Here is a 27,521-nt window from a genome sequence, read left to right as displayed (position 1 = left end):
CCAGAGAGACATCATTCTCAATTTCTTGCTCTGTTAGATCTCTATTTAAGAAGCTCTGAAATTCTTCCACTGGAATTTCTATTGTATTATGATTAGTTTGACAATCATCCATATCGAAGCCTTCCTGTACCTCTTTCCTAGTAGGAGGAGTTTGCCAAAATTTAGTGAGTTTCTTTGCAAGCTCATCTTCTGATACCCTTTGGGAGGGTTCTTCAGACAGTTTTGCTTGCATATCCTTCAAATCATTGTCCATAGAGACCTTCTTCGAACTATAGTTAGGATCTGTTTCCCTTGATTCTTTGTTAAGAGGAGGACTCTTAGGATTGGACTTCACCTTCTTTGATTCTTTCTTTCTGTGTTCTTTCTTCTTTTTGTCCTTTTACTATCCTTTTGTCTTTGACAATAATACTTTGTAATCTATGACTATTTATTGTATGAGTATTATTTGTATGAAGGCCACTGTTGTCTTGCTCCTTTGCTTCCAATACTTGATTCTTATTTACTTATTTACTAAATGACACTAATTTTCTTCTGGCATCTTATCTGTGTTGAGATTAATGTATTCCTCCTAATCATAATTAACTTGAGACTCTATTTCATCATGGAAACCTTCATAATTCAAACCAGCTTTTACCCTAGATTGATTTTCTACCATTCTTTTCCAGTTACTAATTTTCGAATAAAGTTCTACAAGCTCAAAATTGACAAACATAACATCAAAAGCATCTATTCGATCATCATCCAACTTAATAATCTCAGTAATACCACCTTCAAATCTTTGAGGGTGTGTTTTGTGAATTGACCTGTTGGTAATAACTTTGATCAGGCTGATAGTCATGTTCTTTATATTGCATTTAATTAGAATCTTGATGTCATTACATCTCTCATAGGTATTGTCCAACCCAATTAGGGTTCCCATAGTTTGCCCAATCCTTTTGATAATCAGAATATCCTTAAGTTCCGGAGGGATAGGGTTAATAGAGAACCATGTAGGGATAGTGAATTCTAAGTTTTCTTCTAGACAGTTGGGTTTCCAATCAAAAAATTTGATTGCATGTCCATTAAAGAAACAATCCAGGCTATTCAAAAATACTTTCTTTACATTCTTATTAATGCATAGGATATAAATTCATCTATCAAAATAGAACGAAATACTCACCTAGGTCACCACAAAAATCTTCTAACCATTCAGTAACATTGTATAATTCCACTGGAGGACCATTCCAGTAGGCAAATAAACCAGCGTCCATGCATTCTTGCCAACATTCTTTGCTTTCTTGGTTGCTGATGATTAATACTTTTTCTTCTCTGTTTGCCAGGGTGTGGTAATGTAATGGAGGAGAATTAGACAAAGAATGGATGGCTGGGCTTTTAATCGGCGCACAGCAGTAAGGGGGAATGTAGGGTTCCTAAGTGGGGGCATCTAGGGTTTGGGAAATATTAGAAAAACTATGCTCAGGCACATTGATGTTGAAATTTGATTGCAGCTGAAAAAATGGGTTTCGGTTTAAACCAGCATACTTCGTCAGATTGAAAATATATAGTTGCTTATCCAAACTCTGAGTCGAATGAAAGCTAACACCAATATTGCCACCATCTAGAGGAACCGGAGTGTCGATATCTTGCTTTGGTGAAGCTTGGTCCTGGAGATTTGCTAAAACATAGAAGCTATTAGAAGTGATGGTAGGATTAGGAACCAAATTCCTTTTCACTGGTCGGAAATTGTTCTGCCTCCTGGAATTGTCCCCTCCGTTTTTCAGGTTAAAAGGGCATTTTTATATTTCGCATGACTTCGTATTTGCCTTCGACCAGCGTTTTTGTTTTTCGCACTAATCTGATTATTCGTATTATTCAGTCTGTTCTTCATTTTCGCATAATGATTTGCATTTATTCTTAAGAAAAACAGAAGTTAATTAAACATTTGTTAGGATTTTGCCATTTTTAACAATAAATAAATGTTATGATTTTCAGTAGTTTATGGATGACGCATACGTTGCTGCAAACAGTTTTTCATATGAAGGAAAGGCAATACCAGGATGGCTGGATTGCGGAAAGACGCATCCCCATGACTCGGGCACTCTTGCACAAGAACCTTATTGCAAACTTTTCCCTGAAATAAAATGCATGCATTATAAAATGGAGAATATCAAATGCATTTGACCAACCGTTTCATCTTCTCTGCGACTCTCCACTCATTTTCTTAGTAAATATTGAAGTGTGGGATCATTTCATGTCCTACGTCTCTTCTACAAACTTTTTCAAAGATCTGACCAATGAAGCAGGTGATTTGTTGTCTTATGTGGGAAAATTGCAGACAATCAATTTCTCTTTTAAGGAAAAATTGGGAAATAAAAACTCATGATGGATTTCAGTTGATTCGATTGCAAATTTAGTATCGATATACAGTGGTATATATAGAAAATAATATGAAGTGTTATCACCATTACTTCGTCAGCTCTGAGATTGTGTTTGATACTGAGAGGTTGGTGCTGGAGAAATCTTAAACAGCTAAATAGTAGATAACCTTTTAGTAATTGTGGAGGCAGAACTGTCTCCAGTGATTATTAAATTCGAGTATTAGTCATCTAAATTGGAAAATTTATTTAAGTTTTGGCTGTTTGTAGTTACCTCACCCATTGAATTGTGTAAAATAAATATGTTGGATTTGTAAATTTATGACAGAAGTACTTTGTTCAAGTTATTCTTGATCACCCATATCTGACTATTTTAACCTGTATCTGTAATGTTAGACTTTCAGTGTTTAGGTCCGTATAAACATAATAAAATCGAGAAACTATCTAACGTCATTTTATTGTTTACAATCATGCTATATATATATGAGAGCACCAAATTTTATGCTTGCCTAGGAATAGAAGATAAAATATTTTCAATTCAACACAGTTCACAACTTAGAGAACTTGAACTGTTTGAATAGTAGCATGCTGCAAATTCTGTTGGATTGAAAGTTTCTTATATATAGATGCCAATCACTGAAGCCCACATTCATCTCTTTGACAGACCATTTTGCAGTCCAGCTTTCTTAAATTGAAATGCACTCAAATTGTAACATTGAGTTCACCAGGAATCATAGCATTGCTCTGAAACAATATTAGTACTCCTTGAATTTATTTCCGAGAGCTTCGCTCTGAAACATGTCACAATCACTTCAAAAAAAAATTTATATTATGTACACAATCATTTTCAAATGGGCTTGCAAAATTTTCAATTTCAAGAAAAGAGGATACATATAAAGATATGCTTGAGATGAGCTGTCCATCATCACATTGAAGATCCTTATCAGAAATGTCATTTCTCAATAACCATAGAATATCTCATTATACAGACGGATTGCTTTGTCAGACAAAATTTACACATTGCAATATTTACCATTAATATGGCATGAACTAAGTATATTAATTTGCTTCCAAGCATTTTTTTTAATTTAATGAAGAATTTCTTCAAGCAGTTGCCATAATTTCACAAGTTTCTTCCATCTGGAAATACACTACGAGGTATGCAAATATAAATAAACAAATCAGCAGCCCAACCTTCTATAAACCTGCATCAATTAAAACAGACAAACGAAAATAGAGAGTTAATTAAACCAAAGAAGATTAAATATTTCATCATAAGTTTAAAAAATAATATAGTTTCAATGTTTCTTCAGAACCAACCTCTAATGCTTTTATTGGGCTGTTTCTGAAACTTTCTTCCTGCTTTGAGCTGTTGCTAAAAAATAAAAAATCTTCAGCCTCCAATAGTGTTTTTCTGATCCAACACATAAGAATGTTAATTTAAGAACTATTCGTGAGCCTAAACAGTTGATACACTAGCTACTCCCGAACTTTCAAAAACCAAATCGAACATTTGAGAATAAGATTGCATCTTTTTAACATAACAGACTTCCATTTACATTCAAACAATAAAGCACTGTTCACCTTCATTTATCTCCTACCAAACAAGCTGAAGTCCTGCTAAATAGCATTCAACATTGACAGCAACTGCGATTCTCCAAAGATCTATTGCTTTAGTAACAGTGGGATCTGGTCTTCTTTAACATCCATGTAATCACCAGCCTGTGACAATATTAAGACAAAAAGTCATTTAAGAAAGAAATAAGGTTATTGCTCATAGAATAACAATATCTCATATATGTAATTAAATATATGAAGGCATGATGGTCTGTTTTTTCATCTGCAACCAGACGCCGAGCTAGGGCAGCCGTGCCCTAGCTTGTCCAAGTTTCTGCTGTGCGTGCGAAGGTGGGGTTTTGATCGAGTGTGCGGGGACTGTTTCTTGCTGCAAACGCCTGGGGTGGTCCTGTGTTGAGAGTGCTTGGCCACCCTTCGGAGGGTAGACTTCTCTTTCAGTCCGGGGTGCTTGGGTCGGGTTTCGCTGGCTGCGATCTGTTCAGAGCTGTGTGCGGCTATGGCACAGGGTGAGTCGTCTAGGATCTTGCCTGAGATGGACTTTCGTGCTGCGGTGGGTATGAATACGCCGACTCAAGAGGCACGGGTTTTTGACAATGCCCTTTTCTCCCCAATTTTAAGAGCTACGGAATTGAACTCGTCTGGTGGATCTAGAATCTCGAAGATTAATGGCTGCCTTGAACGTTGCAAAGAAAGACCCAAACTGGTAATCCTGTTTGAGATGATTGCTGAGGATGTGGAGTACTATTATAAGCATTCTCTGTATTGCAAGTTTTTGGGACTAAGAGTATCTCTTCAATTTTTGGAAAATTGGGCTCGACGAATTTGGGAACCAGAGGGCGAAATGGAGATCACGTTGCTTGCCAATAACTTTTTCATAGTCACATTCATCTGTTTGGTTGATTGCAACAGGGTTTTTGAAGGCGGGCCCTATTTTTACAACTAGGTTGGGCTATTTGTTAAGCCATGGCATGTAAGATTTAATCCTATGTTCCCCGGGGACGCGTACCTGGCCTAAAACCCGGCGTTTCGGGGACGGGGGGACAGGTATGGGACGTCCCCCAACCGTCCCCAAAAAGGGCAAATTACTAGGGGACGTCTCTGAAACTTGGGGACAGCTGCAAAAAAAAAGGGGGACGGCTGGCCATCCCCGGTACAAAAAGGGGATGCCTAAACGTCCCCCAACTGTACCGGGTACGGCCAGCCATCCCCCCCCCCCCCCCCCCCCCTTTTTTTTTTTTTAGTTAATGCAAAAAAATTAAAAAGTGAATATTAAAAAATAATTTTAAGACTCCTTACTAGGTTGCCAAGGTAGGCCCCACCCCTCCAAATCCGGTAGAGGCAGAATAGGAGCAGCAATCTGCTTCATTTTTCTATGTTATGTTTTTTATGTTGAACATCAACATGATTATGATACATTGATACTTAATACTTTACGGCAGCCCTCTAGCCTTTGGGCATATAGCTTTAGGCATATTCAGATTTATCATGTTTATCATTATGATATTGTTCACCTATGATATTGATATGCATTTTGACAATTGAGTACTGAAATTGGATATTATTTCCTAGATGGCATTCAAATGTTGTATGTTAGGGTTTTATAGTGTTTAAATGACATGCATTGTGCTTAGTTTCATATGAATGACATGTATATTTGCAAATTTCAATGTATATTTTAAAATTTCCCTATATATATATAGCCGTCCCCATTTGCTGTCCCCAAAATAGCTAAAAAAAATTGCCATACCAAAAACCCGTACCGCCGTCCCCGTACCGGAAACTCAAGGGAACATAGATTTAATCCCTCTTAGGAGCTTCCAAATCGGGTTCCAGTATGGGTTCGGTTACCCAAATTTCCAATAGACTTTAATGCTATTCTTGATTTATCGAAAAAACGAGGGGTACTGCAAGACTTGAGCCCTCCTCTGTGTTACTCCAGGATAATATATCGGCACTCAATATGGTGGATATCAAGCCTAGCAATGGTCAATTCACTTGGAATAATCGAAAGGTGGGTGACAGGGGCATTGCTAAAAGACTTGATCGATTCATGGTTTCCTATTTTTGGGTGGGCGAATAATGGTCGTCCAGTTCTGAGATATTAGATTGGAGAGGTTCAAATCATTGGCCCATTAAGTTAGCTATTTCTTCTACTCGGTTGCCTCAAAGGCCACCTTTCAAATTCTAGCTCATGTGGTTGAGGGACCCGAACCTTTTTGGATGTGTGGCTAAGTGGTGGAAGGATGGTAGACCTGCCTTTGGTACAACAATGTATAGTTTTGCTAAACTCCTACAATATGTCAAGTATCAGCTCAAACGGTGGAACAGGCATTGCTTTGGAAATATCTTCCACGAGAAAAATGCAGCTCAGGCTGAGTTGAATGATATTACCAGAGTGATTAGGAAGGATGGGGTGTCAAAGGATTTGTTGCGAGAGGAAGCTAGGGCTTTAAAAACCTTGGAGGAATGGGAGCTGAGAGAGGAAATCTTTTGGAAACAAAAAGCTCGGATTGAATGGCTTCAAGAGGTAGACAAGAATACTGCTTTCTTCTTCAATTCAATGAAGGCCAGACGTCATGAGAATTCTTTATCAACTTTGGTGACTGATAGGAGGGAGGTCCTCTCTTCTTCTTAGGATATCTCCAGGGAAGCTGTGCAGTATTTTGATTCTTTATTTAGGGAGGATTCACAGGGTGACTCGGTTTAAGTGGCTCAAGTTCTCTCTTGTATTCCTTCTTTGGTTTCCGTGGAAATGAAAGAGCATCTTATGAGTGCCATATCTTTGGAGGAGCTAGAGATGACTGTTTTCCAGATGAAAAAAGGAAAAGTGCCAGGTCCAGATGGCTTTCCGATTGAGTTTTTCCAGAAATTTTGGGACATTATCAAGATAGATTTACTAGCAATTGTTAAAGAATCCCAGAAGAATAAGCAAATGCTTCGGGCCCTGAACTCTACCTTCCTTGCTCTCATCCCCAAGGGGGAAGAGGTTGATCGGATAAGTCAATTCCGCCCTATCTCTCTTTGCAATGTTATTTATAAAATTATATCTAAGTTGATTGCTGATAGGTTAAAAAAGTGGCTTCCAATGCTAATATCTGAAGAACAAAGTGGCTTTGTGGCAGATCGCCAGATCTTGGACGAGGTGGTTGTGGCTACTGAGACTATTCATTCTATGGCCAACTCTAAAGAAAAGGCTATGTTCATTAAGTTGGACATGGCTAAGACTTATGACAAAGTTCGTTGGTCATTCCTTCAGAAGGTTTTGGGAGCCTTTGGTTTTGAGGAGGAATGGATTCGTTGGGTTATGAGCTGTGTGAATTCAACTTCTTTCTCAGTTTTGATTAATGGGGAGCATTCGGATCTTTTTGGTGCATCTCGGGGTTGACGACAAGGCGACCCCCTATCTCCTTACTTGTTTCTACTTTTGGTGGAAGGTTTGGGATGACTGATAAAAAGGAATGTAGAAGGGGGCTTCATTCAGGGCTGGCAATGGGGAGGTCTTCCTGTGCAATCACACTTGCATTTTGTGGATGATACGGCTTTGATGGGCATGGCTACCATTCGGGAGGCTTCTAATATGCACAAGGTGCTGGATATTTATCTTGTTGCTTCAGGCCAGTTGATTAACGAGGGCAAGTCTTCCATTTGTTTCTTCAACACTCCGCCTTCTATTCAAAGGAGAATCGCTCATATTCTTAGATTCCAAATTGGGAATCTTCCTTTGCTTTAACTTGGGATTCCTATCTCAGGTGGTAGGCAATCTAGGGATTCTTGGCTTCTGGATAAGTTCCATGTCAAAGTCACTCATTGGACCCACCGTTGGCTATCCTTTGTTGGTCGGGTCCAATTGCTCCAATCTGTGGTTCAGGCCCTTCCTCTTTATAAGAGTATGATTCAAGTGGCACCGATGAGCTTTGTTAGGGACCTAGATTCCTTAGCAAGACAGTTTTTATGGGCTGGCAATTTATCTTCGACTAAGTGGAGCCTTATCAAATGGGAGGTTGTTTGTAGCCCTAAACAGTTTGGTAGTCTAGGATTATGGCAATCAATGCTTACTGGTACTGCTCTGGCTGCCAAGTTGTATTGGCGATGGTGTGTTGAGCAGGACTGGGTATGGACCAGAATTTTGACTCAAAAGTACTTTCCAAGGAACCCCCAAAAAGATATCCCCCGGTATAGCTTGAATGGAAAAGGTTCAGTGATTTGGAATACTCTCAAGAAAGGTGTTGCGCTCCTCAGGGATGGCCTATTCTGGATCTGCAAGGGTGGGTCAGAGGCTCACTTCTGGCATGATGCTTGGGATGGATACCCTCCCATAGTCATTCAATATCCTCATTTGAGTATATTGTCCCAGAGGTTTTGTGAAGCTAGATGGTCAAAGGTGTGAGACTTTAAGTCCTTTTCCTTTCAAGGGCAGTTGGTAGAGGCAAGCTGCAAGAACCTAGAGGAGTGGCCTATTTTCGGTTTGGAAGTGGAATGTACTGAGCTCCAGTACATTCTTTCCGGCCATAACTGTTGCGCACTTATGGATGATGATGTGTTGGCCTGGTCCCCTAATCCCAAGGGGGCTTACACTGTTTCTTCTGGGTACCAGGAATTGCTCTCCCAGCAACTTGTGGGGGGGAGGTTCAGTGGTGGAAGAAAGTTTGGAATAAGTTTTCCCGGCCAAAGTGTAATTGCTTTATTTGGACTTGGGACAATAACCGCAAGAGGGGTTTTTCCGGCTCTTCGAGGTGTGTTCTTTGCAGTAGTGAGGAGGAAGACTCTCCGCATTTGTTCTTCTGTTGCTCCTTCACCTTACAACTATGGCATTTCTGGTGAGGTGTTTGGAAACACCCGTGCATTCATGCCTCCTCCTTGGCGAAGTTTTGGAGGATTCTGGGGAGGCCCCCCTCCTTGGCTCCCTTTTTGCAAGATGTTTGGTATGCTGGACCTATCTTTCTGTTGTGGCAAGTCTGGTTGGAAAGGAATCGAAGAATTTTTTGGGGTGTAGATTTGGGGATTCAACAGGTTTGGCTTAGAATTATGGGAATGATTCAGGATACTGTTATTGCTAAGAGTGAGATTGTGTTGCCGCTTGAGAAAGGCGAGGCTGAGATGGTTGATAGGTTTGGAATACAAGGGATATCTCCGACTTCAGCCTGTGTCAGGAGAGGCAGACGTGAGAAGCAAAAAGTTCAAAGGATGGGAAGATGGCTGCCCCCTCCTTCTGGTTTTTTGAAGCTTAATAGGAATGGTTCTTCCAGGGGAAACCCAAGCCCGGCCGGGATTGGTGGGATTGGTAGGGATTCTTTTGGATCAGTGGTTTTTATTTTTTCGGCTAATAAAGGGACGCAGACTGTTAATAGAATGCTCTAGGGTGGCGTAAGGTGATTTGTGAATCTAACTCTTAGGTTCTGGTTAATCTTCTCCTTGCAAGGAAGATTACGGATGTTAGCTGGCAGTTATCTACGATAGTACAGCAGATCTTACAGGTTAGCTCTTGGTGCAGTGAGTGTCTTATGCCCATATTCCAAGGGAGTGGAATAGGGCGGCCGATAACTTGGCAAAATGGGCATCTGGCAATATAGATGGCAGGAAGATTGATGAATGGGAGCAGATGCCCTATGAGTTATGTCAGGAATTGGAGAGGACTCTTGCAGAGGATGTAAGTGGAATTAGGGAGGGATGATCTAGTTCTTGTCTTTTTTGTGGTCTTTGGTGGTTCCTGGGGCTTTGGCCCTTTGCTGATTTGTATTGTTTTGTTCTAAAGTTCAATAAAGTATTTACCCCTCTTTTTTCAAAAAAAAAAACAATATCTCACATAAGCTGCCTGTTTATGGGCTTTCTTGTGCTAATCCAAACCAAAATGCAAGAATAGAAGTGGGAAAAGCCCCATAGAGGAAGGATTAAAAACAATTTTGATGGTGCTTTGAAAAGGAACCCTGGACTCTCCGGTGCTGGATATGTTACTTGAAATGTGGAAGGTAATATTGCGGCAATGGCAACTAGCAGACTTGAAGGCACAACAAACAACAACACTAAGGCAAAGGCGGCTCTGTTGGCAATTGAATTGAGAGAAAAATGTTGTTGGGCAGTTACATTTTGAAGGCAATTCTCAGATCATTTTCAATGCCGTAGTTGAAGGCAAAGTGCAGCAAGGAAGATTGAAAAAATAATGCTGCAAATCATCTAACAAAAGTTGGACCACTTCAAAAATTTCAAGATCACACATATTCTCCAGGAAGGTGATCGCATTGCTCACACCCCTTCCAAATGGAATCCCTTTCAAAAGATAAGAGGAATGATTGAAAACTTTAGAGGGCTCAATTTTTTGGAATATTTGCTGCCTTCCCCATGTCTAGATTTTAAATTTGAAATTAAAATTAATCCACCTTCATTGGTAGCTTGGGGGCTCGTGTGGAGTATTATCATTTCATGGCATTGCCTTTCACTGCTTGCTGCAACTTAATGCCGGAGCCAAAGGAAATGATGTTGGCCTTTTTCCAAGATAGGCATTGGTTGGAGGTAGCAGCTGCTGGCACAATAGTATTTGATGGTCTTTCAATTGACAAGGTGAAGTTGGCACTTGTTGGACATGCAAGGTGGATTAAATTCATCACTGGTATTATGGTTAGGGTAATCTGTATGCTATGTGTTCATGCTTTGTTCAGATGGTTATTTTGGTTGGATCAGTGAGGGAAGGCGGACTTTTTACAAAATGGTGATCATGGTGTCAGTTTGGCTAGTGTACTCTTTAATTTCAAATACATTAATTAAAAACAGCTGTTGTGAGCTGATCGGCAGTTCCCCCTAGAATTTAGGAACTCTCCTGAAACATAGAAACTGAGCCTGAAACATCTAGGAACCATCCAGAACTGAATCAAACTTACTCTGAAAGCCCCAATATGTCACTGCATCCCCCTGAATGGTTTCCATGTCTGTCTCATTGGTTTGCAGCTAAGTTGCTGGCTCAGATTTGGGTTTGATATTCAGGTTCAAAATTTGTTTAAATTCTTTGGGGGGTGGGTGAGAATTCGTTTTGGGATCATCCGTACAAAAACATGTTTTTTCTTAAAATATGGGTGCATGTATATATATATTGTGTATGAATATATGCAGCAGTAAATAAGTTCATACACCACTATGCTAACAATAAAGCAACATAGCAAAATATACCACCACATATATATATATATATATATATATATATATATATATATATATATATATATATATATATATATATATATGTATGTATGTATGCATGTATATGGATTAGTCCAAATGACAAATGTTTTACCTTTTTGGCCTTTTTAGTGGTCTATTTTAGGGTTGGAAGGTTGGATTGATTAAAATTTAAAATAGACCAAACAACTACTTTTTAAAAGTCAAACAACTCCATGTTTTGGCCAAATTTGGCCTAGGTCCTGCTGTAGATTTGCATATTCACAATAAAAACGGCAAAATTCATTTTGGGTTCATCTGACAGAATGTGGACAAACTTTTGGAAGTATATGACAAGCCCCAGACTTTTGCCAGGAAAGAATTTGGTAACATAGGTTTACGGGATCCCACTAATAGGCCAATCCTGCTAGTTGGTACTGACACCAAGGGGGGCCTAAAAGTGGGCACATTTCATTTTACTTAACAAGAAGCCTAACAATCACTGAAATTGCAAATAAACCTGAAATTGACCTACACAGCAGAATTTCATTTAAAGGATGTTTTTAAAAAAAGCAGTGTTACAGTGGTTTAAGAACTGGATGTAAAAATAGATAGCATCAAAAAACAAAGAGCCTGCACACTCAATTCATAGATTTGCCACTGTGACAATAAAGGCATGTGCCCCCAGTTTACATCTGCAACTTATAAAATAATTTTTTTATAGTTTTTCAAGAAAAAGAGCTATTCTCCATTGAAAACATTCTTGGTTTATCTTAAAGTTTTTCAAGAAAAATCAAGAATTTTTAAAACCACAATTTTCTACATTTTGCTTGCACAAATGTTAACAAAATTTGGTAATTTTGCTAACCACCTTTATGTCAAATGAGATGCTTTAAAGTGTTAAAAGCAGAAGAGTTTAAATCAACAAAGATACATGTCATTAAGGTTTTATCATTTCGGCAGGTATGAGTGAAAAGGTATGTGTAGGGTGTGACCTTTATGTAGTAGGGGTAGGGTTTGAATTCAAATAGTAGGCCCCGATGAAATAGTGGGAGTAGGATCTGAATGAAATAGTAGAGGTAGGGCCCCAGCCCTTACCCGCCTGAATAGATGGGGGCCACTAAGGCAGGTTTTGAAAATAGGTACAGGAATGGGCAAGGCCCAAACAGAGCCGAAGCAAAGGGGCACTCTCTAGCGACCTCTACCTATTTTGCTTTGGCTCATGCCCCTCCATTTTTTGCTAGTAAATCCAGAAGAATGCACATCATTTACATAACATAAGTTAATTTGATTACATAACATAAGTTAATTTGACTAGCCAAATTGCTGCATTCTGATGCGATCTGATACATTAACCAACCTAATTACCAATGGGTGGGGGTGTTGCATAGGGTAGATGATTGATTTAGTTCAGGGTGGTATTAAGGACGGAAGGGCCTAGGATTAGTAGCTAGGCTAAAAGCTAGGTCATCACCTAAATTCTCCAACACTCTGATCAATGTGCACCTTTGCCTAGTGCGCTATTGTTCTCTAATGTTGGGCTCCTCGTACCTTAGGACCTCATAAGAAAGCAACATGTTGGTCGGCCCGAGTGGTAGAGAGAAGAGAGGCTGGAACAAACAGTAGTGTCGGTGCTAATGAAATAGGAGGTAGACATTAGTGCTAGCCACATAGGACTAAGGTAGTAAATAATGTGGTGTGGATGGCTCCTAATTGTTTTCTCGACTTAAGCTCTCCCACCAACTATAAGTCCCAGTGGGCCTTTCTTGGGGGGTAGTTCGCTTGTAACAACCGACTTTTTGGAAAAGCATGTAGCGAGCTCATCTAGTCAGCAAGGAAAAATCGGCCATGTGGTGTGGTAAAGACCTATATGGAGGTGCAACCCATTAACTTCCTGATGGGAGGCCAGAAAGGGATCCAAATGAACTACAACGCCAATCAACATTGACCCTGACGCTAGCTCCTCCAGCTTTGCAGCCCCAAAAGCCTTGGGGTTGGCTAATGTTGGTAATCTCGTGGTTACGAAAAGGGCACCCTTGGTCCAATTAATGATAAGGAACCACGGCAACTCTGGGATCAGAGGGAGAGTCCGGGACCGGTTACTGTTGGACATTACGATCAAGAAGGTGAACCACTCACGTTTGGGCTTGGAATATAGAGTGCCTCCATAAACTACATTCTCTGAGCTGGTAAAGAAACCTAATCAAGGACTTGGTTAATGCTCCTGCCCCTATTCCTTTCTTCAAACCTGGGATTCAGCTTCGCGCATTATCCCACACCAATCAAACAACCATTTCTCTCTTAAGAGGTTGGTTGTGTCGTGCATTAATATGAAGTGTCCGCCCCCCTATATGAATTGCATATCGCTACATACATTCGGGCAAGTGGGTCTCCTGCTGGGAGTCTGCCCCGCCAGGTCTAGTCCTTAAACTATTCGATGAGACCATACTTAGCTGATTGTGATGTTTGGTGACGTGACACTGTCATTCATGAACAACCTACTATACTAGAATAATGTTCACCCACCCACTGCGATGTGATGTTGCAGAGGTACAGGGCTACACAATGAGAAACCACAACGCAGGAGAACAAAAAATGGGCCTGCCCATTGCTTTACTGCTACGATAATAGAGGTGTATCCCCCATTTCGGATGAATAAGATCAACAAAACATTAAGGCTTTCTATCAAAATTGAAATTTTCATGTTTTAAAAACATCTGAAAAGTAAATATGGCTGACAAGCTTTCAGAATACTGCAGGATTTTCAATAACACGTACTTTTCATGAAAACTTCTACAAATTCATCATTTTCTCCTTTTCCCATGAAAATCCTACAAACACAAACAAAATTTGATAATACTTGTGGTGTATATTACCTTCACATCAAATTATATGATGTCTAGAGGTAAAAGCATCAAGAGGTTGAAGGCAGAACCCCAACTTCAAACACCAAGAATACAGAATCACGTCTAAAAATTAAGCTAAAGTATCTCATCTAACCCACAGTGTGTGGCATACTCATCCAAACATGCTAGCAGAAATGGTCTATATAGTATCTAAACCATTCACATATTGAATATAATATAGCCAAAAAGGAATTCCCTTTGTGTTAGAACCCCAGGCACACCCTCAAATATACAAAAATTATATATACAGAAATAAAATTTAATTCTTGATCAGAAGCCTGTGCAAACCCTAAATCTTAACATACCAAAATTGATATACACAGACATATCTTACAGCTTTGTCATAAGCTTTTGCAAGGCCTAAGCCTAACATAGCCAGACAAAAGCTTGCCCCTCAATCAAAAGGCTTCAAAGATCCTAAAGCCCAGACATTTGCACATAAGATCAAAGAACAAAAACTTCACTCTTGTTCACAGGACTCTGCTTATTAAAATTAGGAACCAGAAATACAAATTATAAATAGTAAAGAAATGCAAACACACAAAAAACAGAAGACACCAGAAGCTATCCTGGGAAATACCCTCCTCGATGAGTGAACAACCCAACCCACAGAAAGATAGCTTCTTTATTAGATTTGCATGATCAATTACAAGAATTTCCCCCCATTTAAATGATTTCGATCACTTAAATATCACTCAATGATCTTATGAACACTAACTCTGTGCAATGCATGTGACATAGAAGGGTACACGATGCTGAACATCATATATGATGCCCAGAACAATCAGGACACTGAAAACAAAGCTGTAACAAGCTCAAGATAATGAACACATAAAAGTCCCTGCAGTAAGAATGACCACAGACAAGAAAAGATGAGAACTGCTCACACACAGAGCAATGATGTCAGACTTATTCTCACACAATATACACAGAACGCCGATACTAAAACATCCACACCAAATGAAAGAATACAATAAAATGAATCTTCACATGCACTCTATGCTCACACAAGATACCGCATATTATGCAATGAAGCTGTCCATTACAAAGGTGAACAGACTCACTAATTACTGAAGCAACATTGACCACAATACAAAACAGAGGAGAATATAAACCAACAGAGAGAGAGAGCACAACAAATACAAAACCGTAATATTAACAAAATGAATGCTGTAACGTGCCAAGAGAATGGTGCCAAGTAGACGTGAAGCCATGTTGACATGATGATGCATGTACAACATATAACTGTGAAAGGATAAGACCACACAAATCTTTGATGAGAAAGAGAGACTCTGACATAAAAACAAAACTGATGAGGCACAGAAGCAGAGAAGAAAACATAACATCAACATGACGAGCAAGCAGAGAGGAACCCATGATATCAGGAGGAACCAAAAAATGCAGTGATCTCTCACACAGCTATCAGAGAATTCAACACTGCTAACCCCAAACCTTAAACATTATCAAAGAACAAAACCCTATCTCTTGCCTTGAAGCTAGTGCATGCCTTAGGACTTGAAAATAATAAAATATGGATAATATGTTCAGAGAAAAAAAAATGCTTTTGGTGATAAGAAGCCAATGCAAAACCCAAACTCTTAACATGCAAAAAATAATATTGAAGAGTTTATACCTACATCTTGACAAAATGCTTACAAAAACCTAAACTCTTTAAACTATCATAAACAATATCAATATACAAAAACTTGCCCCTGGCATACAAGCCTACACAAACTCTAGACCCCAAGTGCATTATAGAAAAGGACTTAAAAAATACACAAATAAAACCTACCTGTGCATCAGAATTCTGCACTTCTGGCTTAAGGCACAAATCACAATCCTCCAAACACCTGCTCACAAGGCCATGTAATTCCCACATGCAATCATTATTTAGAGCATTCAAATCAAGCTGCAATTCATCATTGTCTTCCATCGCCACAGCACCATGCTTCTTCACAAAGTCAACCACCACTTCAGGAATATCCCCGGGCCAATCCATAAGCATCTGAACAATATAACACATCTTCTCATAAGTCATCTGTGACATAACCGCATCATCAGCAGCAACCCTAACCCTAGCCCTAGCCCACTTCTTGGCTTTCTTCTCAATCACTTTCCACCTGGATTCAAAGTGTTTGCTTATAGTTTTAGCCATTTTGTGAACCATGTCACCAAGATAGTTGTATTTGAGGGCATTGAAGAAGGTGAACCTAACCTCGGCCACAAATTCTTCCACAGAGGAATAACGAGAATCTCTGAGCTTTGTCCTGATTGTGCCCAGATCCACTGGGATTCTATCACTGTGAAGCAGTCAGAAACACCGAGCTTGATGGGATCCACAGGCTCATTAAAGACATGGGCATACTTGTGGCTCGTGAGATTTTTGGGCAGGATGCTACATTTGTTCATAAATGGGGGGTTTTCTCATCTTCCTGCCCTTTGGAACAGGTTGTCCTTGTGGTGAGAATCTACCATCTGGGACACACTGGAGCATTGGCCTTTTCTCCATGACTCCTCATCCACAACACATGTGCAGCAAAAGATAATTGTGAGCATTAATTGTTGGATGTTACAGTCAATGTCCAGAAATTTATATAATTGTTTGAACACTGCACATGTGGTTTTCAATGATAACTGTAATTTATTATTTGTTAGATTAAGATGAGTTAATTTGGGGTTTTATGGTTATGCTGAAGTTCATCCCGTTTTCTTTTGTTTTTCTTCTTCTTCTTCTTCCATTTTGAAGTAAAAGGAGATTTTTGTTTTATTTTTAAGAGGTACATAAACAATTTTTTTTGCTACGGGGGAGAGGAGCCAGTACATACTCTCACGGTGACAGGGATTGCAATATTGCTTCAGCGACATCGATATCAAGGAGAATTGACTATGGTTGCTAATTCACACTGTGAGACAAATATTATTATTTTTGCTTCAGTTTGACCTAGAGTTTGGCTAAAAGTTGTAATCCAGATTTCTGATTTTCAATTAAATATAAAAATGATATATTTGTGACTAGATTTATCTCCCTCAAATTGGAAGGCTTTCTGGGGTATTTGCTGTGGCTTGTGTTCATTATTTATTTTTTTTCATTTCTAATATAAAAATTAACACCCAAAGCCAGTGCATGCCTTAAAAACTAAAAATATGGAAAATATGTCGGAGAACAAAATCTTAATTGGTGATCACAAGTCAATGCAAACCCCCAAACTCTTAACATGTAAAAACTAATGTGGAAGAACTTATACCTACATCTTGACCTAACGCTTACAAAAACCCTAAACTCTAAAAGCATCGAAAACAATATCAGCCAACAAAAACTTACCGCTGACTTACATGCATGCGCAAACTCCAGACCCCAAACGCATTAAGTACCAAAAGCAGTTAAAAAGCAATACAGGAACAAAACCTACCTGTGCAACCGAATTCCGCAATTCCGGCTGAGGACGCAAATCACAATCCTCCAAACATCTGCTCACTAGGCCATGCAATTCCCACATCCGATCATTACTCAGGGCATTCAAATCAAGCTGCAACTCATCGCTGTCGTCCATCGCCACAGCGCCGTGCCTCTTCACAAAGTCAACCACCACCTCAGGAATATCCCCCGGCCATTCCATAAACCTCCGAACAATATAATACATTTTCTCATAAGTCATCTGCGGCATAACCCCATCAGCAGCAGCAACCCTAACCCCAGCCCCAGCCAAATCCCTAGCCCTGACCCTAGCCCTAACCCTAGCCCGCTTCTTGGCTTTCTTCTCCATCACTTTCCACCTGGATTCAAAACGTTTGCTTAGGGTTTTAGCCATTTCGTGAACCACGTCACCGGGATGGTTGTATTTGAGGGCGTTGGAGAAGGTGAGCCTAACATCAGCGGCGAATTCTTCTGCAGAGGAATAACGAGAAGCTCTGAGCTTTGTCCTGATTGTGCCCAAATCCATTGGGGATTCTATCACTGTGAAATAGTCTGGTACGCCGAGCTTGATGGGATCCACAGGCTCGTTAAAGACATAGGCGTACTTGTGGCTCATGAGATTTTTTAGCAGGACGCTGCATTTGTTCAACAATGGGGGTTTTCTCATCTTAGGGTTCTTCGTGCCAGGTTGCTGCCCTTGTGGTAAGAATCTGCCATCTGGTCCGCGCTGGGGCATTGGCCTTTTCTCCATGACGGCTCCTCACGAATGACACAGGCCCAGTATCAGCAAATTGCAAGCATAAAATGTTGTAGATTATAGTCGATGCGCAGAGATTATATAATTGTTTGAGCCCTCCACATGTGGGTTTCACTTTTGATGATCACTGTGATTTATCATTGGTTACATCGGAGATGAATTAGTGTTCTGGATAGACTTGAGTTCAATTCTTTTCTCTGTATTTGTCTTTTTTAAAGTTTATTCTTTCTTATTTATTTATTTATTTATTTAGTGTCTTCATGCCTAAAAATTCTCGCCCCAATAACTCTAATAATCATCATGTTAAATTGTTAACTGGTCCTGCTTTGACTAACGCGAATACTATCAATCAACGTGCTGATTTCAATTGTAAGCCCCAAACTAGTGAGCCCTCTCGAAAATTCCCTCAAAAGATCTTCCAAGAGATTGGGGAGGATTATGAATTTGAAATTATTCTAGCTGCCCCCTTTCCCCCGAAGTCTAACAATGGGCAGTGCATGGATGTGGATTCTCTAGCGGATATTGAAGATGATGTTAACACCTACTCTTCTACTGTCAGACGAAGAGGAAGACCACCTGGTTCAAAAAATAAGCCATATGTGCCTCAACCAAGGGAGTCTTCAAATAATTTTTTGGCCCTTGTTGATCAAGAGGGTATTGCGTGCTCCACCTCTAACATTTTGTCGTAATGAATTGCCTATCTTGGAATGTGAGGGGTCTAGAGTCCCCAGATAGAAAATTTGTTATCAAGCGATTGTTAAATTCTCTGCATTCTATAGATTTCTTTATGATGCAGGAAGTTAAGTCTGTGGGATTCACTTTGGACTCCAATCTCAATTTTATTTGGAAAGATGCTATTAAGTTTTGCACTAACCATGAAAGAGGTAAAGGAGGAATCGCCCTTCTTATTAGTAATAAATGGGAAAAGCATATTACTAATAATGGGTGTTCTCCCTGTCAGAGAGCAGTATGGGTTACTTTACAGTTTGATGACAAGACCTTCGGGGTCTATGCTATTTATGCGTCAAATGACCCTAAGGAAAGAATTGAGCTATGGAAATGGCTTATAGATCTCCCAGATTTGCCTTGGCTCTTCGGTGGAGATTTCAACATGATTGAATCCCAGGATGATAAATCGGGGGGCATTCCCTTTCATTGGAAGGATAATGAAAAAAATTATTGGAATAGATTTTTAAACTCTAACTATCTCTTTGATCCTATTGCTGGTAACAAGGAAACCAACCCTGGACTATGGCACACCTGGTGCAACTTTCAGCAGGGCAATGCTAGGATTTATTCCAGGCTTGACAGATTTTATGCCAATAAGTATTTTTTCTCTTTTCCTCCTAACATCTCTGGATTTATTGTTCGAGTTATTGCCACCACTCTATCTGACCATCACCCTATTTTGACTAAGGTTAATTTTAACAATAGTCCCCTTCAACACAAGTCTAGAAGTAGTAAATTCATCTTAAACACCAGCCTCCTCATGGATGAGGATGCCCTTGCTGCTGTGCAGATTATTAGAGGATTAAATAAAATTAATCTTCAGAACCTATCCCATATTGATAGATGGAATACTAACCTCTCCTCCTGGAGGATCTTTTTGCAAACCATTGGGCAGAAAAAAGCTAAGGACTATAGGTTCGTTGAAAAACAATTATCTTCTGATCTGCAAGTTGCCGAGGAGAACATTCAAAATGACTCTTCCAATATGGATCTTCTTTCCAAGGTTATGGCTACCAAAGATGCTCTTAGGAAGCATCAGCATGTTAGAATTTGGGGAGCCAGGATCAGGTCTAGATCCCACTGGCTCCAATTTGGGGATAGGGGATCGAAATTCTTTTTCAACCTTCTTAAGCATAAACATATTAAAGAGTCTATTGATAGACTTTCTATTGATAACCAGGACATCTCTAACCCTGAGTCTATTATTCAGGCCTTTGCTAATTATTATGAACTCTTTTTGCTTCAGAAGACTCTCCTGAGGCTAAGTCGATTAGAGTTCATTGTAGGAAGCTTATTCCTAAAAAGCTTGATCCTGATGATATTGCTATTCTTGCTAATAATATTTCTATTGAGGAGATTGAAGGTGCTATTAAGGCCCTTAATAATGATAGAACGTTGAGCCCTGATGGTCTCCCAGTTGAATTCTATAAGTCCAACATCGGATGGATATGTAAGGATCTCTTTGATCTTTATTCTGAAGCCTTGAATAAAGGTACCCTGGGTCAAGATATCAATAGAGGGATTATTAAACTTCTCCCAAAAGAAGGGGATAAACCCTTTTTTAAGAATTGGAGGCCTATTACCCTTCTTAATGTTTCCTACAAGATTTTGGCAAAAATTATGGCTCTTAGGCTAGTTAATATTCTTCCTAAATTTGTTAATTCTACCCAAACTGGTTTTATCAAGGGTAGATATATTCTTGAGAATCTCATAACTAGCTGGGAAGCCATGGATTGGTCTAGATACTCTCATCAAAACTCTGCCATGCTCCTTTTGGATTTTGAGAAGGCTTATGACAGGATTGAATGGAGATTTATCCTTATGATGCTGGATGCTTTTGGTTTTCCTCCTTTCTTTTGTAACACTGTGGCTATGCTTCTTAATGATGCTTTTGCGTAGGTTGAGGTCAATGGTATTCTTTCTGCTCCTTTTTCTCTTGGGAGATCGATTAGACAAGGGTGCCCTTTGGCACCCGCTCTCTTTGTCATAGCTTCGGAAGCTCTTTATTATATCCTCAGAGATAATTCCTTATCTCCGGAGGTCAGAGGTATTTATCTGCCTAATAATGAAGAGCTCATTAATTGTCAATTTGCGGATGATATTGCTTTATTCCTTGAACTTTCAGAAAATAATTTCAGGAACATGCAAGTTAAGCTCAATCTTTTTTGTTCTATTTTTGGGGCTAAGATATCTCAAGCTAAATCAATTTGTTTAGGTTGGGATGAGCGGCCCCCAGAATGGTTTCTCCAATACAATTTTAAATGGGGTGGTCCTAATAGGATCGTTAGATATCTTGGCATCCCTTTCTCGGTGGAGCCTGACCTCAAAGACATGTGGTCTTGGGTGAAAGAGAAGATTGATAAAAAGCTAAGCAAATGGCATAACAGGGCGTTATCTTTGGCAGGCAGAATTCAGGTTTGCCAAAAGATATTGTCCTCATACACCATATATTATTCTTCTGCTTGGTGTTTTAATAACTATCAGATTTCTAAAATCCAGAAGTCCATCAGACAATTCCTTTGGTCTGATGGCAAAGGGAATAGAAAGATCCACTCTGTTAAGTGGGCTTGGTGCCACACTGACAAGACCCTTGGGGGACTTGGGCTGAAGGATTTAAGAACTCAAGGTATAGCCTTGTCTGCCAAATGGATTTTTCAGTCCATGGAGGGTGATTCTCCTTGGAAAGTGCTAGTTAGGAGCAATATTGAGAGGGGTGTTCCTAAAAAAGCTAAGTCTTGGACTAGCCTCCCCTTTTGTGACCTCATTCTTGGTAATTTTACTGTCATGGTTCAAGGCTCTGTAGTTTTCAGGTCTATTTGGAAGGCTTGGGATCATGTTAGGAAATTCATCACTAACAAGGAGTTTCATTCCAATATTCAACTCCATGGTGAAAGATCCATTTGGTGGAATCTCCACCTAAATGGTAAACCTTTGGCCCTTACCCAAGGGTGTTCTGCCAGGCAGTGGGCTAATAAAGGTATTAAACAATTTATGGATCTCTTTGAGTATGATCAAATTATGCCTTGGGATGTTCTTAAGGATAAATATGCTATCTCGGATTCCCATAGAAGAACTTATAACATGATTGTGCAAGCTTCTGTTGGTCTTCCCACTGTTTGCCACACTGATTCTCTCAGGTTCTTGAAGTGCAAATGGCCTGGTGGTATCATTACTACTCTGCTCAAAGCTAAGAATATTTATAAAATCATTGATTGTAATATTGATATTATCAATCATATTAATGTTGTTTGGTACTCTTCGTATGATGCTGATGCTTTGAAAAAGTATTTTGATATCTTGTGGAAGAATCCTGTGGAACCCAAGATTAGATGTTTCAAATGGTTAGTTTTGTTGGACAAGCTACCTATAAAGAGAGATTTTGTTAATTCTGATATTTGTAACTTGTGTAGAGTTCCTGAAACTGGTAGACATATCCTTCTTGATTGTGTTTTTGCTAAAGAAATATGGAAAATATTTGGCATTGTTTATCCTATTAATGTTAATATTTTTGATATTATTTCTGGTCATATTAATGGTCTTCCTAAAGATACCAATTTATTTTGGAATATATTGTCATCTAACATTCTCTGGCAGATCTGGAAGTGCAGGAACGAGGAAAGGTATCAAGGTAAGCATAGGGATCTTACTGAGTTTTTTTAAAAACTCACTTACTTTAAAATCTTCTTGCAGGTGCAGACTACTATGATGATTGAACATGACAATATGAGGAGGTTCCTTCGTGATGGGCATGCTGCTCTTTACTACCTTGAGCTCAAGCATGGGTACCAGTGGCGTAGTACTTTGGATGATCTGCATGTTTTTGAGCAAGCTTGCAATAGATTGAACAAAGATATTAGAAAAAAAGGGAATGCCAGAAAAGAAGAGTTATTTATGATGGTGCAGATTCAAGGGCATAAAAGTATAGTTTGGATGGAAGGTCCCTTAGGCTGCACTACCTGGGTTGACAATCACTATGATCTTCTCAGCTAGATAGTTTTGCTTTTCCTCCTTTTGTTGCTTTGTATGTTCAACTGATACTTTCTCTTCTGGGTGAGGCTTGGCCTCCTTGTGTATATTCGTATTGATACTCTGGTGTTTTTTCTGGTTCTGAAACTCTTAATCCTAATATAAGAAAAAAAAAAGTTTTATTTATTTAAAATTTAATCTCAATGCACTAGAAAATTTATTAAATTAATAAATCTTAAATTTTAAGATATTCTCTATATGAAATAAATAATCTATATTTTGAAATTTATGATTTAGAGGATCTAATTTTATATAGAATTAATTTATCAATTATCATAATAATTGAAATTAATAACAAAGAAAGAATAGATAGTAAGAAATATCCTAGAAAAGTAACAAGTTTAAAATTAAAATTATATCAAAAGAATAAGCTAAAATAGATAACATTTTCAAATAAAATATAACATAGAAAGAAAGAAATTATATAACTTAATAAAAAAAGAAAGGCTAGAATTGATAAATCTATGACCTAGATTTAATGAGTGATTCAAAAACTACATGTTAAAAGAATAGATTAACGTAGATTTTTTAGCCTTTAAGTTCATGCAATCATACAACATTAAATAAATGTTTACAAGAATATTTTAATTTAAAAGGTTATGTCTATTTTATTTTATTTTTAAATATGTAATAGATATGATTGTTGAAATATATTTTTGATATTGTTTTATAATAAAGAAAAATAACTTAGAAAAACATTTAGTTATAAAAAATTCAATTTTAATTTTTTTAACAAATGTTAGTAAAATAGTAAATTAATGCAAATTATATATTAAAATATATAATATTATAAAATCATAGATAATAGTTTACTAAACTTAAATTAAATTAGTTTATTTGAATTTTCAAATTACGAACGAGTCTTATGAATTAGTCGAAATGGCATTAATAAATCATAAATATAAACTATAGATATGCTACTTAATAGCAAGCATATGTAAAGAAGGTGGAAGAAGGTGAATTTGTTAAATATTAAGGAATTGTAATGTAATAGGAAAAGATCTCAAAACCATTAGTCTCTATGAATAAGAACAATAATCACTAATTAATAAATAAATCCAATATAAAGGAAATAGAGAGGAATCTATATCCTCGATCGCATCTAAAAGGTTTGAGTAGTTGATTATGTGGCAAATACAAGGTTGCTTGGAAAATATTACTTTGATTAAGTGGATCTGACAACCCCTTCAACACATATATAAATAGGCTTGTAGCCCTAATAGATAAAAATTAGATTCTATGGATGATGGCATAGATAGAACATTGAAAATATATTATTTAATTCTCACATGTTGTAAATATAGCCCTTCCTTCAAATCCCAATAAACAATGGCAACAATCTAATGAATTTATAATAGTATTATGAGGCATGAAATAGTTTGAAACTACCTAATAACAATTATAGAATATTATTCAATTTAAATAAAATATGTACTTTAGAAGCTATATGAATAAGTAAGTGTACTCATTCCTTTATTAAGTAGGTAGCGGATTTATTTTACTTTATTTTTGTCGTTAAACTAGCTTATATATTATATATATATAATAAGCCGAGAGATATCCTTCTTGAGGCATCTATTTTCATAATCACATAATTTTCATCATTGCATATTTATGTGAGTCTAAGAGGCATGAGAAAATGATTCGAGACTCTTGATCTACCTCATTTTTAATTCCATTTCCTCTCTATAATTTTCACAATTTTAATTATAATTATATTTAGTCTATTTCTATTTTGTTTTTCTGACATGTAAATGAACGTCAATTTTTTTACAAAATGGAAAATGTTTACATTGAAGATTGCTGCCACTGTAGAAAGCCTCTTGGCTTAATAACACTAACAAGGATCTTGGCCAAGTATATATATAGTCTTGTAGGGCTTTTCATGTTTTATTCAAAAAAAAAAAAAAAAAAAAAACTTAAATTAAATTAAATTGTTTATTTTAAGTAATTCATTGAAATAAACCTATAAAAATGATTTTGTTAACATATAATGTTATTAAATTTATATATTATGTGAGATTAAACTTTTATATAAGTATAATATATAGTTTTATGGTTATTTTTTAAATATGTAATATATATATAATAAAAATATTGGTTTTTGAATTAACTTAATATATCGTAGTAATCCATCTCCTTAAATTGTGCTGAAGAAAATGAATTATGGGTCTAGCCTCTGAAAAAAGGGATCCTACTAATCAAATTAGTGAAGAATAATTTTTAAAATGTATGAAATTTGTAAATAAATTAAAAATAAAATACTTGTTAGTGATTTGGTGCAAATTGATTAAGTTATGGGAGAAAGTGAATGCAACAGTATTTGCCTACAACAAGTACAATAAAGGTTGGCATGTGAAATCCAATCAATTAGTAGCATTTATGAACAAGTATTAGTAGTTATTTAACTATGTATATGTGTGTCTTCAATTTAACTATAAATATAGATGCAATAATGATGTATTAAATCAATCTTGTTTTGATTACAGTTTAGGATTTAAGGGATGTCAAATTGAGTACAAGTGTTTGAGGTACTTTTCAAAATTGTGTGAGGGATGGTATGCACACCACATAGACATGTAGTTGCATTTAAGATTTTGAGTGTCAGTTGCACTACTTAGAAAATTGAAGTTAGTGAAATAATTATGAAAGTTAATAAACTTCCAATGTTTGACAATACAAATATTTTTTAAATACTATGTATGATGTGAAATCCTAGTGTGCAAAGAACATTAAAATTAATCTAACATTCCCAAACCAAAGAAATACGACAAACTTTATGAGAGGATGAAGGAGACACATAAGAGGAATGCAAACCAAGTATGGTAAGCTCCCCAAGTGTGACTTTGATGCTTAAATATGTCCACAATGATGATTGGATGTGTGCTCGTGTATGCTCAAGCTTCAAGATGGATAGGAGCTTTCAAAAAGGTAAAACATGGTGTAGGGTGAGTGAGAATTCCTACACGGTAATGGTGTGATTCAATGATTTGTTCTTCAAAGGGGCATTATGAGTTTGCATGAAAGTTTATTGTAATTGTGAGAGGGGAATGGTCCAATTTATAGGCCAAGGATGTGAGGATGGAGGGCTAGGATGCAAGAATAGAAAAAAAGTGAGAGAGGGCTAGGATGCAAGGAAAGAGGAGCACATGGATTGTGCTTCTTTAAATCCATAGGCTTGTGACAAGTGTCACAAGGGGATTGGATGAGGGAAGAGGGTCAAAATGGGTGGTCAAAGGGAGTTATGAGGGAGAAGGAGTGTGAAAGAGGGATGTAAGAGGCTTTAAAGAGTCATTAATGCTTTGTAAGAGCATTAAAGAGCATTAAAGTCTCTTGGATAGGAATGTAAGAGCGATGGGATAGGTGTTTAACTTTGGTTTGGGTTAGGAAGTCTTAACCCTTGGTTAAAGTTGTGTACATGTTTAGGAAGGGGATTAGACTTAATTTAGAGGATGGATTAGGAGGCAAGTGACATGTTAGAGGAAGGCAAGTGGGATGATTTAATTAAGTGGGATTAATTAGGCAAATGGAGAATTAGTATGGGTGAATGAGTTGGATTTAGCTAATGATAGGGTTTAGTAATAGTTAGAGGTTGGGGATTGACTTATTAAATGATTTATTTAATAGGAGGGGATGTGGGTTTAAATTAAATAAGTATAGTGCAATTATTTAATTTAATAGAAGAATAGGGATTTAATTGATAATTTTGTTGAGAAAATATTGGTACAAGTATGATGATGTGTTTGAATCATTGTTTTGTTACTGATGTCAAACCTCCTACTTGCTGGTAAGACAACTGCTTAGTTGATTTGAGTACTATCATTTGTTTGATTGATGATGAGGATTTGACCAAATGAGATAACAAGAGCACCTAGAGGAAAGGTTGAGTTATGGTATGAAAAAAGAGTACAAAGATCAGTTAAGATAGTGATGATATAATGTATTGTATATCTACTTAAGGCTACAAAGGTTGGATATATTGATTAAGTCTAGAAGAATAAGTAAGAAGAATTGTGTCTGCCAAGCTTGACCGAGTGCACAGTAGGTGATGAGAAAAGTTAGTGTAAGCCGAGCAGAAAATCAAATGGAATCAAGCAAAGTGAAGATTCAGTGTATGTCGAGTGAACATAGTGTAAGTCGAGTAAAGTTTAGTTGGTGTTGAGCATCAGTAAACTTTAGTGTTTTCCATGTAAACTAGTGTTGAGCAAGTGGAAGAACAGTATAGAAGTCAAGTGACAACATATTGATGTCGAGTATCAATATTCATGTTAAATCATAGATTTGACGAATCTAAGCCGACTATTTTATTTTCTTGAATTGTGTGAAGCATGTAGATGTTAGGAACCTGTGTGTTCCTTCTGTTTATTTTGTTAGAGTAGTGTTGTTGGACGCATATGCTTTGTAAGTCGTCCCGTGAGTATATTTTATTATCCCACATGCATAGGTAGTATTACTTTTCTAGATTGTACTCAGTATATAAGAATAGGTTGAGGCCCTTGATGGGCACAGACGAATTTATTGTATTGAGCTTGCTCAAAGGAGGTTACCCCCTCGAAGTGGCCTGCGATCAGTAGATTCATTCTGAGTTCTGCTATCACTTTGTATTCTAT

At 37.7% G+C, this 27,521-nt stretch overlaps 1 protein-coding gene across 2 annotated transcripts; it reads right to left on the bottom strand.

Annotated features, from left to right (window-relative positions):
- Positions 1–3,198: 3,198 nt before the first annotated feature.
- On the bottom strand, positions 3,199–18,332 carry LOC149576448 (transcription factor GTE8-like). Of its 2 annotated transcripts, XM_089817294.1 has the most exons (5): positions 17,395–18,331; positions 15,777–15,989; positions 3,939–4,076; positions 3,675–3,768; positions 3,199–3,559 (listed from the first exon to the last, which is right to left on the bottom strand). In XM_089817294.1, the coding sequence occupies exons 1-3, from the start codon at positions 18,148–18,150 to the stop codon at positions 4,020–4,022; spliced, it is 1,026 nt and encodes a 341-aa protein (XP_089673420.1). In that variant the 5' UTR covers positions 18,151–18,331; the 3' UTR covers positions 3,199–3,559; positions 3,675–3,768; positions 3,939–4,019. The 2 variants fall into 2 exon arrangements, with proteins under 2 accessions (XP_089673420.1, XP_089673427.1); XM_089817301.1 differs by lacking the exons at positions 3,199–3,559; positions 3,675–3,768; positions 3,939–4,076; positions 15,777–15,989 and adding an exon at positions 15,996–16,495 and having other exon boundaries at positions 17,395–18,332.
- Positions 18,333–27,521: the final 9,189 nt, after the last annotated feature.

This window comes from Cupressus sempervirens, chromosome 1 (genome assembly GCF_028749045.1).
Source record: "Cupressus sempervirens isolate cs-2001-9-10 chromosome 1, ASM2874904v1, whole genome shotgun sequence".
NCBI classification, from domain to species: domain Eukaryota; kingdom Viridiplantae; phylum Streptophyta; class Pinopsida; order Cupressales; family Cupressaceae; genus Cupressus; species Cupressus sempervirens.
The sequence above is the reverse complement of the archived record's forward strand: the minus strand, read 5'-3'. Positions and strand labels throughout refer to the sequence as shown.

What these genes read in the sequence shown, in the direction of transcription:
- LOC149576448 (XM_089817294.1), bottom strand. Translation starts at nt 18,150, where the DNA reads ATGGAGAAAAGGCCAATGCCCCAGCGCGGACCAGATGGCAGATTCTTA. An exon ending in TGCGGAATTCGGTTGCACAG is followed by an intron (nt 15,990 to 17,394) that starts GTAGGTTTTGTT and finishes TATATTGTTCAG; the next exon opens with ATGCTTATGGATTGGCCCGG. An exon ending in TGCAGAATTCTGATGCACAG is followed by an intron (nt 4,077 to 15,776) that starts GTAGGTTTTATT and finishes ATATTGTCACAG; the next exon opens with GCTGGTGATTACATGGATGT.